At 37.4% G+C, this 17332-nt stretch overlaps 1 protein-coding gene across 6 annotated transcripts in view; it reads left to right on the top strand.

The window, feature by feature from the left end:
• Positions 1–17332, top strand: part of LCLAT1 (lysocardiolipin acyltransferase 1) — a 119309-nt gene that overhangs the window by 57891 nt on the left and 44086 nt on the right. For all 6 annotated transcript variants that reach the window (XM_072857067.1, XM_072857070.1, XM_072857069.1 and 3 more), the window contains one exon: positions 8216–8332. In XM_072857067.1, the coding sequence (XP_072713168.1) occupies positions 8216–8332 (117 nt within the window). The remainder of the gene's footprint in view (positions 1–8215; positions 8333–17332) is intronic.

The raw sequence follows: 17332 nt of genomic DNA, 5'->3' as shown, positions 1-17332 counted from the left end.
ACGACTCAATTGCCAATAAAAGAAAACATTATATGAATTGTCTGTGGTGGTTAATGCCTGCAGCATGAGTTGATAAGCATCATCTATAAATAGAAAATCAATTACAATTAAACTTCTATCTTTTAGCTTATTTAAAAGATTTTTTACTATACTTTCCCTTGTAGATATTCTCAAATCATATTTTATTGCAATGCCAGCTCAGTAAGTACTAGACACAGTATAAAAATAACTAACATATATTGCTATTTTTTCTTCTGTATTCCCAATATCCCTAAAAATGGGTATGTATAGTATTCAGATGCTGTCACACTGTAGGGAATTGTCATCACTTGATCAGCCTTCCTAAAAGAGGATAAATTCATTGTACGTTGTTGAACTGCTTCACGTGATATCTTTTGTTGAATTAGTTACTTTGTATCTAAAATTAGGAAGAAGGATGGAAATTATCTCACTTTAAATTTTTCTTTTCTTTGAATTCATGAACAACTCTCCCCTCCTAGCTCTGAATTATGAGATGAAATCTTAATCTTATTCATGGAGTCAGGAGACTCCTCCTTGGGTTGCTCAGACTCTCTTTCTGAACAGGTGTTTCCAACTCAAGATGACTGAAGAATTGGATTGTTTGTAATTTATTCCATAAATTATGTATACCTTCTAATCCCTCCCAGTATTCCTCAGAGACAACAGATTTTAAAGAACTGAAGAAGTTTCATACTGAGTTTTAAAAAAAGAAGAATTGGCAAGGACTGAGACAGCTGTGGTGTGTTAACACTTGTGCTGTGGAGTCCCAAAGGCAGTGGTGGGGATGCTCCCACCTGAACGTGGAGTTGCTTGAGGAAACACAGCGTTTTCTCTCTGCTGTTGTAACTGATATAAATGACTTAGACTAAGTATATGCTGTTGATACCATCCACTGAGAAATTCATGCAGACAAGATTCTTCACTTAATATTAAAAAATTGTCTAATTGGATTTCTGAACACAGATTTTTGGCAGATTTTTTTTTAAGGTGTTTCTGTTGTTCTGGTTTTCCTTCCTCGTACGTGTATAACACGTACTCTTTAACTTTGCCGTGTCAAATGGATATCCGCACTAACTGTGCTGTTCTTCTGACGTCAGTTGAAGCCACTGCAGATGGGTGGTGATCGTTTCCCCCCGGTTTGTTGAGCAGCCCAGGGAGGAAGCAGTGCGGTGGGAAGGATGGAGTGACGGGCAGGGAAGACGATAGGGCACTGCTTCCTTGGGCAGCCGTGCTGGCTTCTGACATGGTAAACTGTCCGGTGTTTACCACTCTAACTTGCCATCAGTAATGAATGCCACCTTGATATTATATTTGTGCATAGTAAGATCTATAGAGACAGGCAAAACCCTAGGGCTTTTTCTGTGAAAGTAAATAGCTTTCCTTATCTAATTGCCTTCACAGGAAACGTTAGCTCATATATTGTAAAATATTATAGGAGACAGGGCAAGATCCTTGACAAGCTATCCTGACCAAGCAATAAGTTTATGCCATATGAGAATGATAGAACATAGTAAAGTATTTTGTGTAACATTTTGAAAAATGATTTTCAGAAAACTGTTGTTATTGACGTATTAGGACCTATTGCAACCTCATGTTCCATCTTTTAGAATAAGAAATAAACCACAGTTTTATTCTGAATGGCCACCCAGTATCCTAAGGAACATTTTGCAAAAATAGAGGCAATGGCTTTTGTTTTCTGACCAAATTCCAAAACTGCTGATTACTTCTGAAAAAAAAAATTCTTCTGGTGCTTAAAATGAAATATAACATTCTACATGTACTTCACTGAAAAGCAGAATTGCTGTGCAGCTCTGTGCTATCATTTTTTTTATCCTCTCAGTGCTCGCATGACAATGATAGATTTACTCCTCTTTATAAGAAATTGTATGATGTTTTCAGGTATTTGAGAATGAAAGATTTCAAAGAAACGTATGACTGTATTTACACATGGGTGGCTGCCTGACTTCAAGTTGGTGAAGTACTTTGCAGTGGAAGATGCTACGTAAATAAATTTTAGAAACAGTAATGTCATGAACCCTGAACAATGTATTTGCAGACTGGATGTATAGGGTCTGAGGTAATAATTATATACTTATTTCTGATAGGTTGGTCATCTTTTCACTCTGGAGTACTTCAAGGTTAAAGCTAAGTGCATCAAAGGTATTTTATTGTAATTGCTTAAAAAGAAGCCAGACTTTCTGAAGCCCTGCAGAAAACAAAACAACCATAAGTCTAGTGCTTCTGGAAAGCTGGAATACAACCCACCATTTTGCTTGTTCTTTTGTTTTTCTTGGTGTTCCTTATAAGACTCTTTGTAGTAATTCTTCAGAAAGCAATAACAAAAAAAAAGTTGCTGTATTGCTCTGCACCTGTTAAAGCCTCATTTCCCATGGATTTGTGTCTGCATCCCTATACATGGTCTCTTCTTCACTCCAACTTCTCCTTTTTCCTTGTGTTTCCTTCTGTGTGACATTTCCTCCACAAATCTCTTGCTGCTGTCTCAGCAAGAGGCATTGTGTGCTGTGGGTCATCCTCACCAATACTTGCGTTAATCAACGGACGGCTGCACGCTGTGCTGAAAGCCCTGACAGACTAAATACCTGTGGAGCCTGCCCTGGCTTTTCCCGTTATTAAGATCGCTACTCTTGGAGGCTCCCTTTACTCAGCCATTGGTTTTTCTGAAACTGCTGTGGGGCTTGATAATCTTTGAATCTCTTGTCTCTGTCAAACTTTGTTTGCAGGTGGCAATAGCTTCAAAAGTTAAGGGGAACAGGTGGACACAGTGTGATTGCACAGACTTTTCTTCCTTGAGGAACAGCTAAAAAACAAGTAGGAAAGCTTGCTAGAGCCCAGATTTTGGCAGGAGTGTTGTGATGTGGAACACATACAATATTCTGTCTAGAAGGTAACAATGAACTGCAGTTGGATTTTTCTCTTTTTGTAGTAAATAAGATGTACTTTGGTAATGCAAAAAAATATTGTTCAAAAGTACTGGTAGAAGTAGATTTAATGTGTAACAGTTAGAAAATAGCATAAAAAAGAACAATTGCTTAACTTTTTCTTAAAATATCAACTGTGAGCCAATGAAGCTTTTATGCTTTCTATGCAAACCTCTAATAGAGAGATAAATGAGGGGGATTTTTTAAAAGAGAAATTTCTGGAGTACTCATTTATTCTTTCACTGTCTGGTACCAATATCATTTGAGAGTACTTGAAGTCATAGAAATACGTACATGCATGCTTTTATCACAAGTCAGATTAAAGGAAAAGGTAGTACTTCATGTTGAAATTTCAGTGCACTAGTACTAGCAAAAAAAAAAAAGTAGTTGAGAGTTGATCAGAAATAGTTGTATTAAATTTGTCAGAATCAGCTTCCAGTAGGATGATGAGGGAACCTTGTAATTCTTTTGGGTGACATCCAGCAAAACACATCAGCCCGGACAATGTTGAATCTGTAAAAGCATGTGAGCTTGTTTGTTTGAGAGGAGCTAATACTGCATACATATTTCATGGGGGGCACAGACTTAGTTTTTCCTTGGGTACAGGTCTTGGAGTTTTAGTTCCAAATACTCTTAAGACTCACGCAAATGCAGCTTGTTACTGCATTACGGCTTTCATCAAAGTCAAATTCTAGAGGATTTTGTTTTTAATTCAGAGCTAGCTCACAAATTAAAAATATAATTGTACATTTTTTAAAAAATTGAATTTGTTCATTGTATCTTCTTGTATTCGGGGCAAAAGCAATTTAACTTCTTAAAAATCTGTAACTCGAAAATGAAGAAAATATGTTCCCATAATTTCTTTCTCCAGTTACTTTAAATGAAATTCTGAAGTGTGGTGTTCCTAGAAAGTGCTGACTTTCTGAGCTTTTCCAATAATTTAAAAATGTGATAAATGGGCTTTGCCCACATAATTTTGAGATAAATGAGAAAAAATGAAATCAAATGATGTAGCACAGGAGAAAAAAAAAAAAAAAGAGGTTATGGCCAGAACCTTTAAATTCTTGTTCTTTTGTGTAGTTTGACAATTGCACTGCTGTAGTGTCTAAAGACTCAGATAAATTGGACTTCTTGTACTTGTCACCACCCCAAAGAACATACCCTCTGAGAGGCAGCATGTATTAGCTGAAGGGGACACGGGAGGAGAGGCAAGTCAATGTGAGACCAGAGGAGACAGAGCATGAAGCAGTTCTGGATCAGGAGAGGTCCCACATCACCCTCTATTAATAAACTGGCTGCTTTCCATAAAAATAGATTATTCTACTTATTCTTTTTTATCATTGCGCCATATCTACTTATTCTTTTTTATCAGATAGAACCAAGGAGTTAAAATGCAAAATACACCTAATAGGAATTATGCGCAAAAACTCTGAGGGTAGATTTACTTTGGCTTAAATACAGTGTGAGAAAGAAAATACTTGTTTCTAGAAAGCAACACTTATTCATCTTTTTCAGAGAGAGTGAGCAAGAGGGGACATCACCCTTAGTCAAATGATGTGAGCGACCTTTTGGGTTTGGAGAGATCTAACCTGAGTTCATTTCCAGTCCCTGCTTCAAGAGCTGCTTATGCAATTTGCGTTAGTTGATTGGAAGCAAAGAAGAGAACATATGTTTCCTCTTTTTAAGGAAGTGTTTCACTATCAGGCGTACAAAGGCATCTTTCACTTTTTTATTTTTTCCACCTAAGAATGTTATAATCTGCACTGCAGAATGATGAGGCATCTGCATAAGTTTTGCAGTGCTGACAGTGTAGCCTGGTCTATTGATTAAGGGATTTTAAAGAGGTGTTTGCTGTGCGAATTCCCTTAGGTTGGAGAGGATATAAAAATGGGTTTCTAATTTCCTGGATCAGTTTTCTAACCTCTAGGTTTCATATAATGGGGAACATCACGTTTTCTGCCTTTTGTTGAATCCAGTGTTGAGCCAGGAGACTTGCTCTGAATTTCCCCCAGGTTTAGGCACAGGTGTCTCGCACGGGGATCCCAACCAGCAGTAGGCACCAAGGTGCTTACATTGGATAAGATGGCAGTCAGTGCATTTGTTTGTAAGTAATAGCAGAGTAAGAAACTGTTTTCTTCAAATGTTGAGAGTAGCAGGAGGGGGAGGATGGGCATTATTCTTACTTTTTGGTAGAGTGGAAGCATATCCTACCCTTGCTTTCAGGATAGCATCAAAAACCCTTTGACCTTCCTGACTTGCTATAATAAATATTGTTTAATGCACAAAGACCTGTGGCTTGATAGTTGTTAGGAAGGGAAGAGGGAGATGATTTTTCCAGATGACAATGATCACTGTATTAGCTCGGAGCATTATTCTAGTTCTAAAATCCCATTACGCTAGGGTCATGCAAAAGGGGAAGGGAACAATCTCAGTTATATAAAATTTACAGTCCAGGGGCAAGACAGGGATACAAATATCAGGAAATAGCTGAATAGTGTTGGCTGGTGTGCCAGTATCCAGCTGTTCACATGTTTTTAGAAAGGCATGGTAGTAAAGGGAAATTTCGAAGATGTTTTGCAGATGTTTACAGTGAGTTCTTTCCAAGTGCAGGAGGTGCACTAAGAGGAGGTTTGAAGATGATTACTTCAAGGCAATGGGCAGTGGAGGTCCCAAACCTTTTTTGCAGCATCAATTAGGTCTTGCTCAGAAAACAAAACTGCCCATTTACTCTTTGTTTTTTCTGTGGTGCAAGTAGGAGTGTTTTGCAAACACCACGGAATTCATTTCCATGCTCCCTCTGAAACAAAGTGCTAGTGAGCAGACATACAGAGAGTGCTCATTAACTATGTGCAGTTTGAGATGCTTAAGACTTAGATTTATTTTTTTTTTAGACTGCTTTGCTTTATGTAGACACTTACGGCACTTGTGTCTCAAAGCTTTGATTGACTTGATTTGCAGATTGCAAATGTTCCTATGTGAAACCCAAACTTGGATGTGCAGAAAATGAAGACGACACTTCCTCTGTCCTTTGGAAGAAACAATACATTAGCTTAAAACTTTTTGTGATAAATTAATTTAAAGCATTTTACTTGAATCGCCACAGAATCTGGAAAGGAGCTCTTGACTTGTATACTTTTTATAGGAACACTCATGGTGATCAATGTCATTTCTGAGGAAATAAAGAGTTTAAGTTGTTGAGCTAATAGTGCAATACAGTTGTGTCTAAGAGGTGGAATCTGGCTTTTCAGAGGAGCATTTAATAATTACCGGATTACTCTTGCCTTTTCTGCCATTCCAAGTCTTGCTCATGACTCACTTTGCAAGTTTGCAGAGGTTGTCCTGTTGCAGAGGTCAGGGTCCTAAAGGCAAGGTCCCTTTGCTGATTCAGAATAGTCCATTTTCAACATTGAATGGAGTAGTAGTCGAGCAGACAAAAATAGATACTCTGGTCATGTGGTTAAAGACATAATGCATATGTTCAAGGAAAGATAAATTTAAGTTACATAGCCAAGTGTAATTTTGGTATTTCACACATTCTGTAATTTTAGCAATGCTTTTTGAAGATGTCATATTTTCAAGTATTTGTACGTTTTGGCAATTTGGCAAGAATTAAATCTTTGGATTCTCTTTGCTGAATCACTTGCTTGGCTACCGTGCAACAGTTTTCCTTTCCTCCAAATCACATGGTCAGGAAATCTGTGCGCTAAATCTTAAGGGTTGCATATATGAAAAGCAGTACTCTCATGCGTGGAAACAATAGGTCACAGGGAGAAAAATACTCAGTATACTGATATGCTATAGCATTTATTAATAGGTAGATGGTCCTTTAGGAGGGACACCCTCATTTTTTGATAAACAAAGAGCTCATGTAATTTAGGAAGAAAAGAAATATGCAGGAAAGTTGCATTACTGCAAAAACAGTAATGCAACTGTTTTTACATCTCACACTACTGTTGATTTGTCCACTTGTGCTATTGTTCCTTTACAGGAAAACTTATGATGATTGTAAGGGACAGGACTTACCTATAAGTATCAGTTCTGTTAAATTATTAAGTAGTAATACGTTTTTCATTACTTTATCTCCCACCTCTGTTAAGGTTAACCGTGGACACTTAAAAAAAGAGCTGTTTCTGCTTGAAAAAGATGATACATTGCTTAGGCAATGATTTTGTTCCATAGATCTGTTGCTGGGATTTTGTCTTTTAAAACACCTGTAAAACTATATCAATACGAGTTATTTAATAAGTTAGTTGATCAAATTGGTTTTTTCCATGTTGCCGAGGGAACATTGCATGTGTCCATTGCCTTTTGGCCCCAGGGGAGCACAGCAGTACCCATGATGAAGGAGTAAGTGTAGCCAGCAAAGTCCATTTGGCTGCGAACTGAGGCTGCTTGGAAGAGCCTCCTGCACATCACTGGAGAACAAATTGCTTCCTCTCCGCTTGTCTTCAGAAGTTTTCGCTTTAGTGTCTGCATCTTCCTTGCTTAGTGGGCTCTGTTAGTACCTGGCTCTGGAAAGCCTTTGTTCGGTTTTCTCGTGAGAGACTTCTTTTTTGCCAGAGGTTCGAAACGCATTTGTCATGGGGTTTAGCCATGCTGCTTTCCAGATGCCTTGCGTGTACTCTGCATACAGTAGCAAGCATGCGTTGCGACACTGAGGTCAAAAAAATAAAAGAGGATATGTATGTGCAGCGCAGGTCAATGAATAAAAAGTGTCAAGTTCAGCATGAAGATGTAAAATACCATTTTAATGTATTAGATTAACTGTTTTCCTCCATTTAATGTTTTCTTTCTGAAATAAGTTTAACCTGGTTAAACATTGACCTCAAGGTATTTCTGTACATAATATCAAACCTACATTACTATACATTGTGCCTTTTGAGTTAAAAAAAAAATAAATTGAGCCAGTTAACACATTTTACTGTAAAATGGGTATTGAAGTGTACAGAGAACTATTAACAGACTTTAATTAATAGATTTCAGATCACATTTGATAAATACAAAAGATTTTCTGATTATTTTCTAAAATGAAATAAGAGGGTAAAAAGTCTTTTCTTGCAATCCACATTGCTCTTCCTCATACCATACGATGGCCAACTGAAAGCACACTTGCAGTCTGCCTCCACCTGAAAAGCTGTTGCACATTCGTACTGTGTCAACTGCTGTTGTACTGTTCCTGTCATATAATAATTATATTTAATTCTTGGTCTACATGGACACTAATAGAAAATGGTGCTTTTTATTCTCTCCTTCAGCCAATACCAAAACCCGCAGTAATGAATTCGCTGAAAAGAACGGACTTCAAAAATACGAGTACGTCTTACATCCGCGAACTACTGGATTCACTTTTGTGGTTGAGCGTCTAAGGGAAGGTAATCCTGCTGTGTATTTATATGTTGTTTTCCTTTAAGATAACGAATCTCACCCAAGCTGTAGAAGCTGATGTTCGCAAAACTGCTTGAAGTAATTTCAGAAAAACTTTTATGTATCCTGATCAGAAAAAAAAGTCCTTGTTTGCAACCCTACTTAAAATGATTGTAATGTGGAGAGATTTGAGGGAACTGCTAACAGATGCTAATATCATCAGGAGATATGCGGTGGATGAAAACATTTTCACTTTTTTCTTTTTAAATATTGTAGCTTGTTTAGCAGTCTACCTCAGAAAAATAATGGAAAAGATCCCAAGGAAGTTCAGCCTTATAGTCTGTACCAGTCCTCAACCCCAGCTGGGTGGTTGACACCGAACACACAGACATGTATAACACTGCCCTCTCTGAAAAGCTTCTGGTTTTAAGTCTGAGAGCTGAGACAACAAGTTGCTATGTTAAATGGGCAAGGGGAATGCAGAGAAGTATGTAGCTGCAGCAAGCCAACTGCCCAGTGCTGCCAGCTTTTTCAGAACTGGTGACTTGAAGAAGCTGCGTAAAATAGGAGTTGTGCTGCTTGGCAGAGTGGTGGGTAAGAGGATGCATGATACTTGCTTTTTACCTAGAAATGGTCTTCCATCCCTGTATTAATCTGGGGGTAGAGATCGAGTCCCTGTTATCAGGGGAACAGAATATAAAGATGTGATTGCTTGTTAGATCGAGACGTCTGTGGGTTGTTTTGGGCATGGGCATTTTGTTGAGGTTTGAGGCCATAACAGTGTAACCATTAAATGATACTGATGTGGCAGTGATTCAAACACAGATGAGTAAATGTTTGCAGGATATATGAATGTATGGTTGAAGAAAATAAACATGTACAGTAGATATGAAGTGACTTACTTGTAGGCTAGTTCTTCAGGGAAGAGCGATTCTAGATCTTTTAACACATGCTGGTTATTCTGACTGCCAAAGGAAGGAGTTTGAGATTATTAAAAAGAAAAGGGCCTGCTGGTAGGTTTTTTCCCTTGTTGAAATCCTTGCTTGGATTTTAGGAGCAGAGCTGGCTTGCATTTTGCTCGATTCCTGCTAAGCAGATATCCTAAAATCACTGTAAACACTTCCATACTTTGTCCAGCTGGACAATCCTAGCTGGACCATGTATCTATTTGACCCTATTTTTATTGGACATTCAGTGGTGGACATCTTAGATTTTCATCTATCTTGAATGTTTATTACTCAATTTGCTGTGGTAAAAAAAAATTTGCCACGTACACAATTTCAAAAGCTTGTTTTACTTAAAACTTTTCAGCACTAGGTTAACCTAATGCATAATAATACTTCTAGCCTAGAATAAATTTTCAGTTAAAGGAATGTTTTCCACTTGAAATATTATCAACTTAAAAAAAAAAAAAAGATTCTGTATTTGCTGCAGAAATGAGCTTTATGGTTATACAGTCATTTTCTGATTTTATAAAAATGCTTTTCTCTTCTATTGCTGTATGAGAGATCTATGCAAATTAGGCTATTGGGTTATAAAAAGGAAAATATTTGAGGCTGATTAACTGATTTTATGTAATACAAAGCTGGGGAAAAAACAAAAACATTCCTAATGATTTTTTTTTTGTCCAGTCCTTCAAATGCTTTTAAGTCCTACTGTGATTTAAGGCAGGCAAATATTGTGTGAAATATTAATGTCCCTTTAGCACTGAATTTACTAGGTATTGGGTACCTTGATAGGCATTTTAAGCTATATATATTATGACTGTGTGCTATTATGTAGTAAATTATGTGTGAGAAGGTAGTTCAATTAGCATTTTAAAATACTTAGTTATTACTTACTAATTTAAGAGTTGTTTTTCAATTGTTTGCAAGTGTGCCAAATACAGACCATTTGTGTTGAAATGTTTTATTTTTATGGACAACCTAACTGTAGTTGCTTGACTTTAAAACACGTCAGTATATTATATACCTGCATATATATATTTTTTCATCTGTACAATATAGGTGTCCAGGTAGATTTTCAGATACAGATGGCACCGTTGGTACGTAGCGTTATCGTGCTGCTCTGGTTTGACTTATTATTTATACTAATAAAATGCCTTTTTTACAATTCTAATTTCTGATACTAGTAGTAATAAAGAAAATCAGGATTGTTAAGGATATGGTGTTAACACGAGTCCCTGTTTCTAGACTGTCCTAGTGCTTCAATAGTAGCAATAATCATAAAAATAGACTTGTTCCCTTTTTTCCTGCTCATAACTGCGAACACAAAGCAGTGTGTGTGACTTTAACATGCAGGAGGGAGTGGTGGAGATTTTAACATCATGTTTACGTCTTTGAAAGTATTTTTGTGCATAGATGACAACCTTATTGCCCTATAGCTCTCCTGTGAATACATTTTGGCTCGTGGCTGTTTTCCATTCCTGAGGCTCAAGTGTCTTTACTTCAGGCCTGAGTACGTTATTCTGCTCCAAAAATAGGTTGATGAAGAGAGGAGGAAAATGTCATTAGAAGTTTAACTGCTTTTCGAATGTTGAAAAAATGAATTTAATTTGGCAAGAACCATGCATCGCAAGCTGTAGCATGAAAGAATTAGCTGTTATTACATAAAAATAACTATTAGCGACCCTTCTGAATAGGAAATGAAGAATCAGGAAAAAATAACCTTCAGTAAGATGTTGCTTGTATCTCTGCAGGAGAGTTTCTTCCTAGAGGAAGCACTATCTGCACCCTGACAGCATAATCTGAGCAGTTATCAGTCCTTTGCTTTCCATAGGTGGCAAAAACATCTGAACCATGCGAATGGATTTTTGCCAGTGTTGACCAACACTCAAATTCCTCTGGCTGCCTTCTCGCTCTTATATGGTCATTATTTCAACTATTTGATCTCTTTTGCCCCTAATGCTGCTATGATGGTTTCTAAGGCATTGCTGAGATTATGGGAGCTAAGAAAAAAAGAAATCTATATAACCTCCACCAAAAAAGCAATAAAAATTGTTTAGGCAATACATCTTGTTGGCTTTTGAGTCTCTTACCTTTTTTCCACCTTCTAGCTCTTAATGAGTGATAGCTCTTACCCCCTGAGCTGACTCTTCTAAACAGAAACCCAGGTAAAAGCTGACTGTTTTTTCCTTTCATTATGCTCAAGTGCCAAGACAGTGAAAATATTATTTTACTTGTAAATGATCACATTACTGTTTTTTCATTCATATAAACCTTAGAATCACCCAAGAGTAAACACAGGCTATGAACATGCTTTAGATGTATAATTAATAATACACTCAGGAGAATAAGGACTGCAGTTGTTGCTGGTTTTTAAGCAAGCGAAGGACAAAAATTTGATTCAGCATTGATTTTTGGAGAAGTGTGTTCCTTTGGCTCAATAATAATTTTAAGTAGGATGGTTTAATATAATGTCATTGTTTGTGCGTGGTAAGAGAAAATACAGTACAGACATGAGAACACAAAGAGGGAAAGACCGCATGGTAGCTGGATAAGGTCAGCTTGCTATCTGATACACAGTATAGAGTGTTACCTGAAGATGTGGAAGTGAGTAAGAGAGGAACAAAAATTTCAGTAAGGATTAATGAAGATGGAAAAGTATTAAATATACTTAGGCTATATATAGATTAACAAAATACATGCATTTTTCACCCCTGCAAGAAGATCATCCTTCTTGGGAATGATTATTGAATTTCTAGTCAATTGTGACAGTCTCTGCAACAGATAAAGCAGGTTTGTGAGATTCTTCATTAATCTTTACTGATGCATATTACTCAAAATAGCACAAGCTTTTTTTCCTAGCATGCCTTAAAGTTTGCTTCTGCAAACACTTTGGCCTTAGTCTATCAAAATACTTAAAGAAAGTGTATGAGCTCTATTAATTATACATTTTCTCAGTGCTTAAGCGCATTTGATCACTTTGATCACTTACCATGACAGCCAGAGGAATTACCCTGTGGAAGACCAAACCTTTGTTGACCAAAGTGACCACTGCAATCCCAAGTACTATCACATCTGGTTAGTTGGCTACTGATAGAAAGCAAAGAGAAATAAAATAGTTGATTTGCTTATTTCTAACTTTGTTCACCTGATCAAGTATATCATTTGTCTTGCCTCAGCTGTTATGAATCCTGGTTTCAATCAGCACCTGGTGAAAAATTACTAGAGCCTTATGCTGTATTTCTTTGGGGAACAAAGGTGAGCACTTTTGGAAAGACAGTCAGAACATGTGAATGAGCAAGAGAAAATGCAAGGCACCAAAATGAGGATTGGTCATGACTTTTTTTTTTAACTCATCATCATATACCTCACTTTAACCATCTCCTAAAATAATATTTAATCCTTTTTTAAACCTGAAACTTTGAATAGATGTTACCTATGGAGTAATTTTTGGCAGAACTTGGGTTAAGGCAAATCATCTCTTTTTACAAAATGTGGGACTTTGAAAATGACAGAAATGTGCAGGAATTTAAATAAGACTTTTATATAAGCATGCCTTTAACAATGTTAATTAAAAACATTTATGGTTTATATAATGCTCTTGAAGATCTAGTTTGTGAGATCCTTCTATGAAAGGTCAGGAGGTTACTCAGAAATTAAGTATAGGTTTTCAGATCTGGTTGTATTTTACACAGTTTTTTCTGAAGTGCCAAATGACATTGAAAGTTCAGATGGCTTGAATGTTCCATTTCAAAGAGATGGAAAATAATACTAGTTGATTTGATTCAATATTATCTGGATTCATTGAATTACATATATTATCTTGGCATAATATCTGTAATTGTAGCCAAATAGTCTGTCAAGAGAAAATAGTTGTTTACGAATGTTTTCTTAAAATTGCTTCATGGTTTTTAAGTATTTTCTCAGGACTAAATAAACAGTAAGTGTTAAGACAGAGCTAAAGTTTTAAACCATCATTAGAAGGTTATTCATACTTTTGCAGACAATCATTTCTGCCAACATTAAATTTTAACTGACCTCTTTTTGACACTTCCTCTATATCCGTCAACAGTCTTTAATATCTGGATACATTGGACTGGATGTTCCTATTACGGGGTTTATATTTTCTTGGTTTTACAGTATGATGAAGAGTCAGGATTATTTGCCTTATTATAGTATTTCAACTTCAAATTTATTTCTGGTTCATAATTAGCCAACTGAAAAAAATATTGCAGATAACAGCTGCCAACTGCAGCATCCTAAAATAAAAAAAGATACAAATTTAACATGCTTGCCTTCATTGCATATCCTTACTGATGGAAAGAAATACTTACTGTGATTCTCATTCTGTTTCCATGATTGGTTCAAAATTGATAGTTTTGCCCCAAAATAAGTACACACAAGTCTTTATATACACACAATCAGAAACCAGTCTGTATCTTCTACTGTTTATACCCGAGTTTTACAGTTGTGCAGCATTTCAGTAATCACATGCAAGTATCCCAGCCTGTTTCATTGCTAGGGCAGGAAAATTGTATTTAGGTGTTCAATCCAGGATAGCTATATATATCTAGGTAAATATTTTAGTCCTGTGACACTTACTGACTATTATGTAGATTCTGTGTGCTTTTCTGGGAGCGATAGTATCCATGTATGTGTATTTATGTACTTAACTCTTAATGCCATTTATTTGGGTTATGGTACAATGTGCTTATATGGCACTTTTGAGCTAATAATCTAGGGAGACAGTTTACAATTTGCAGATTAATATATATCTAAGACAGTTAATAGGAGATGATGACGATCAACAGGTCTTGAAAGCTGATACATACGGTTTGGTTCACCTTCGCTGGGGTGTGAAGTAGCCAAAGAGTTACGCAGCAGGTCCTTGTAAGCCGTATCTGGATGTCCTTGCCATGCACGGAGAATATAGTAAGCTCCCATATAAAGCCCTAAATAGCTTATGGACCGTCTTTAGGAGATGATTCTGTCTCGAGCCCTGCAATCATCACATGAGCCAAGGTGCTCAAATTTGACGTATTTGTGTAAACAGTGTTTAAAGTTGAGCCTCTCAATTTAGTAATTCAGTAACAAGACCCTCCAACTTGAAGCAGGCAGAGTATATTAGCTCCCAGAGCTTTTTTCTTACTCTGACTTTGAAAGAGAGAGAGGCAGGAGGCTGCTTTTATGAGTGGATGAATGTCAATGAGGAATGCTGCCATAATACTGCCAGCGGCTTGTCTTCTGGTGTAGGTGACGCTTCTACTCTCTGCACAGTTATGTCCGAAGCACCTACAGCTTACAAGACAGATGCCATTCGTTCTTTCAAATGTAAATCAAAGTAATACCAATTTCCAAGTGTGTTATATTTGGGGTTTTTTAAAGGGAAAATTGATGCAGGTATAAAATTCAGGTCTGTAATAGCTCTGCTCATTGACTTAAATGCTCAGGCTGTGGTGGGCGGGGTGTATGAATGAATGGATGTCTGTATTAAATATACTGCTTTCTATTTTGATACACAAAGTTTCTTTCCTCCTCGCATAAATATTGGGTGAGGCGTGCGGGTCTTGATCACAGAAGTGTCTGCTGAATTACCTTCGGAGGTTTTACGTGCTCAAACTGAACCGCATAAGCAGGACTTCAGCAGTTTTCAGGTTCGTGCATAATTTGTATTCTGTGTAACAGAGGTACAGGACATAGAAAGGCCCCACATCAAATGACAGTAAGGGTTAGATCTGTTGTTTTAATGAAAGCTAGCCTCCCTCTTTTTGACTGAACAGATTTCTGACTCCCAGAATGATATGCTGGGCCACTGCCAAAATTTCTGTGGGTTTTGGCGAGGCCAGAGCTTGCACACTGACCGGCACCGCCATCTCTCAGAGCAGCTCTCGCCTGTTTGTGCTGGTTGCTCGGCGCATGTGTAAACCAAAACCAGTCTGTTTTGGAAATAGGAAAATATAAGTGGCCACATGAGCATTAACTTTAGGGCCTCAATCAACTGATTTCACCTGTATGTCTGTCAGATTTGCAGAGATTAAGCAGCAACTCTAAACCATTGTTCCTCAATGCAAGGAAATTCTTTCTTCCCAATATTTTTCTCTTTTTTTTTTTTTTCCTCTTTTCTCTGTGCCTGTGTGCTTCCCAGAGTCATGTTACTAAGTAGGCTGGTACTCAGAAATTACAGAGCTATTGTGAAAGAGCTTTGAGCAATTTTTTAGCAGAAAATGCAGTATTAGAGCTTCACTGGTTGCCGTTATACTTGAACTTGTGCTTTTATGAGAATTGGATCCTGTGCATTAAATAGCATAGCCTTTGACATAGAAATATCAGTATGTAAATTGAAGCTTGCATGCCTTTTATGCCTTTTGTGTATTCGTAGAAAATTCATAATAAATTAGTTAATGAAAAAAAAGAAAGACCTTTGTTCGAAAACACACTTTTATCGCTAGGCATGTCTCTGAAATTCAGCAATGCAGAAAATCGGGTGCGGGCTGTTGTGCTTTATTGCGAATGCTGACAGTTGTCTCTGTAATCTGGAACATGGGAAAGGGCAGCTTGACTTTTTCCAGAATCGTGTTAATCGTTGATGATTACCATATCTTGCAAACATCTGCATGTGTTGGCTTTGATGTGCTTCTCAGAATGAGCGCCAGCTTTCTGTTAGATATTTTCTGGCCTTTGGTACACGTCGAAGTTTCTGTTTCTGTCTCTTCTTTCATGTCTTACTGGAGCAGTGTTCTGCACTACTCTCCCCACCTCTGGGGCAAACAGTCCATCACTTCAGTCATCCTGTGAAGGGTTTGGTTTTATCCAAACCACTCTCTTCTCTCAGCCCCCATCCTTTCCTCTTTCCACCCTCCATTGCTTCTGAGAAGGGAGCGCAGCCTTTCACTGAAGGGTTTATGGTGGATCCATGTAAGAATTACTACCACCTGTAGTGTTTGCAGGTTGACATGTTGCTGTTTTGTCACCCACACATCTGTGGTACTCATCGGAAATATTTCAGGTTTTACGTTCTTGAGTCTATCAAGATCCATCTACTGAAGTAATCTCCTTACACTCTCTTACGTGTGAGTCATGGCTTGTGACAAGCAGATATACCATGCAGTGGATCATTTTCCGTTTACCTCCTCGCAGGTTATTAATAGTTGCTGTGGTAACCATATTAAAAAGTTGTTATTTGCCAGCAGTTACCCCACAGTGGTATTAGAGGTTTCCACTGTTTTCCCTTAACTCAGAATACACAGTATCTGTGGTAGCGATGTGGTAATGTTTGGCGAATGTGGACTTTTTTAATTGCTTTAACTGGAGACCTGGAACGATGTTAGCTCATCAGATTGCATATGTAGAAATGAAGCTGGGCCACAGATGAGTTCAGGAAAAATGATTGCTCAGTAAAAACTAGAACTATTTTCTTCAGAATTGAAAAGATGTTCCTGCCTTTTTTTTTTTTAATCTTATGTTTATCTCCTCTTCAAGATATTTTAAAATAAGGTTTATCTGATAGTTTACGCACTTTGGCTAGGCGGTAGACCGAGAATGTGTGTAATGGTGTATCTGCTGGTCTAGACTTGGTCAGCATGTCTCTGGGTGTGCATTTTGAAAGGTCAGTCATGGGATTGGAATATTTATTTGGTTTGATTTTTCCTATACTGTCACTCACAGCAGCATAGTCAGCTTAGCACAGGGTCTTGCAATACCCTTGGTGCTCCCCTGAGCCTGCACGAAACACCAAACAGTCTATTTTGTGAGCTTGTTCACTACATCCTTGTGATGTGCTAGATACTAATAAAGTATACTGAATACTGTAAGAATTGTCAAGGGGATTTGGGTTTTTGTGTCAGAGTACTGAGCTTTGTGGTTATTTTTAAAGACTTATGGCTGCAAGAGAGACAATAGGTGAGCCTCCGGTAACGTTGAAGTTTATTAATTACTGCTTGTTCTTGTCAGCCAATGAGCCCTGATTTTGCAGGTGATGTTGGTTGGATTGGTAGCATATTTAGTTATTGCTGAAATTGAAATTAATTCCTATAAACAGAGGAATAGTATTGATATCTATTTATT

This window comes from Ciconia boyciana, chromosome 3 (genome assembly GCF_034638445.1).
Source record: "Ciconia boyciana chromosome 3, ASM3463844v1, whole genome shotgun sequence".
NCBI classification, from domain to species: Eukaryota; Metazoa; Chordata; class Aves; order Ciconiiformes; family Ciconiidae; genus Ciconia; species Ciconia boyciana.
This window is presented reverse-complemented; position numbering and strand designations above follow the sequence as displayed.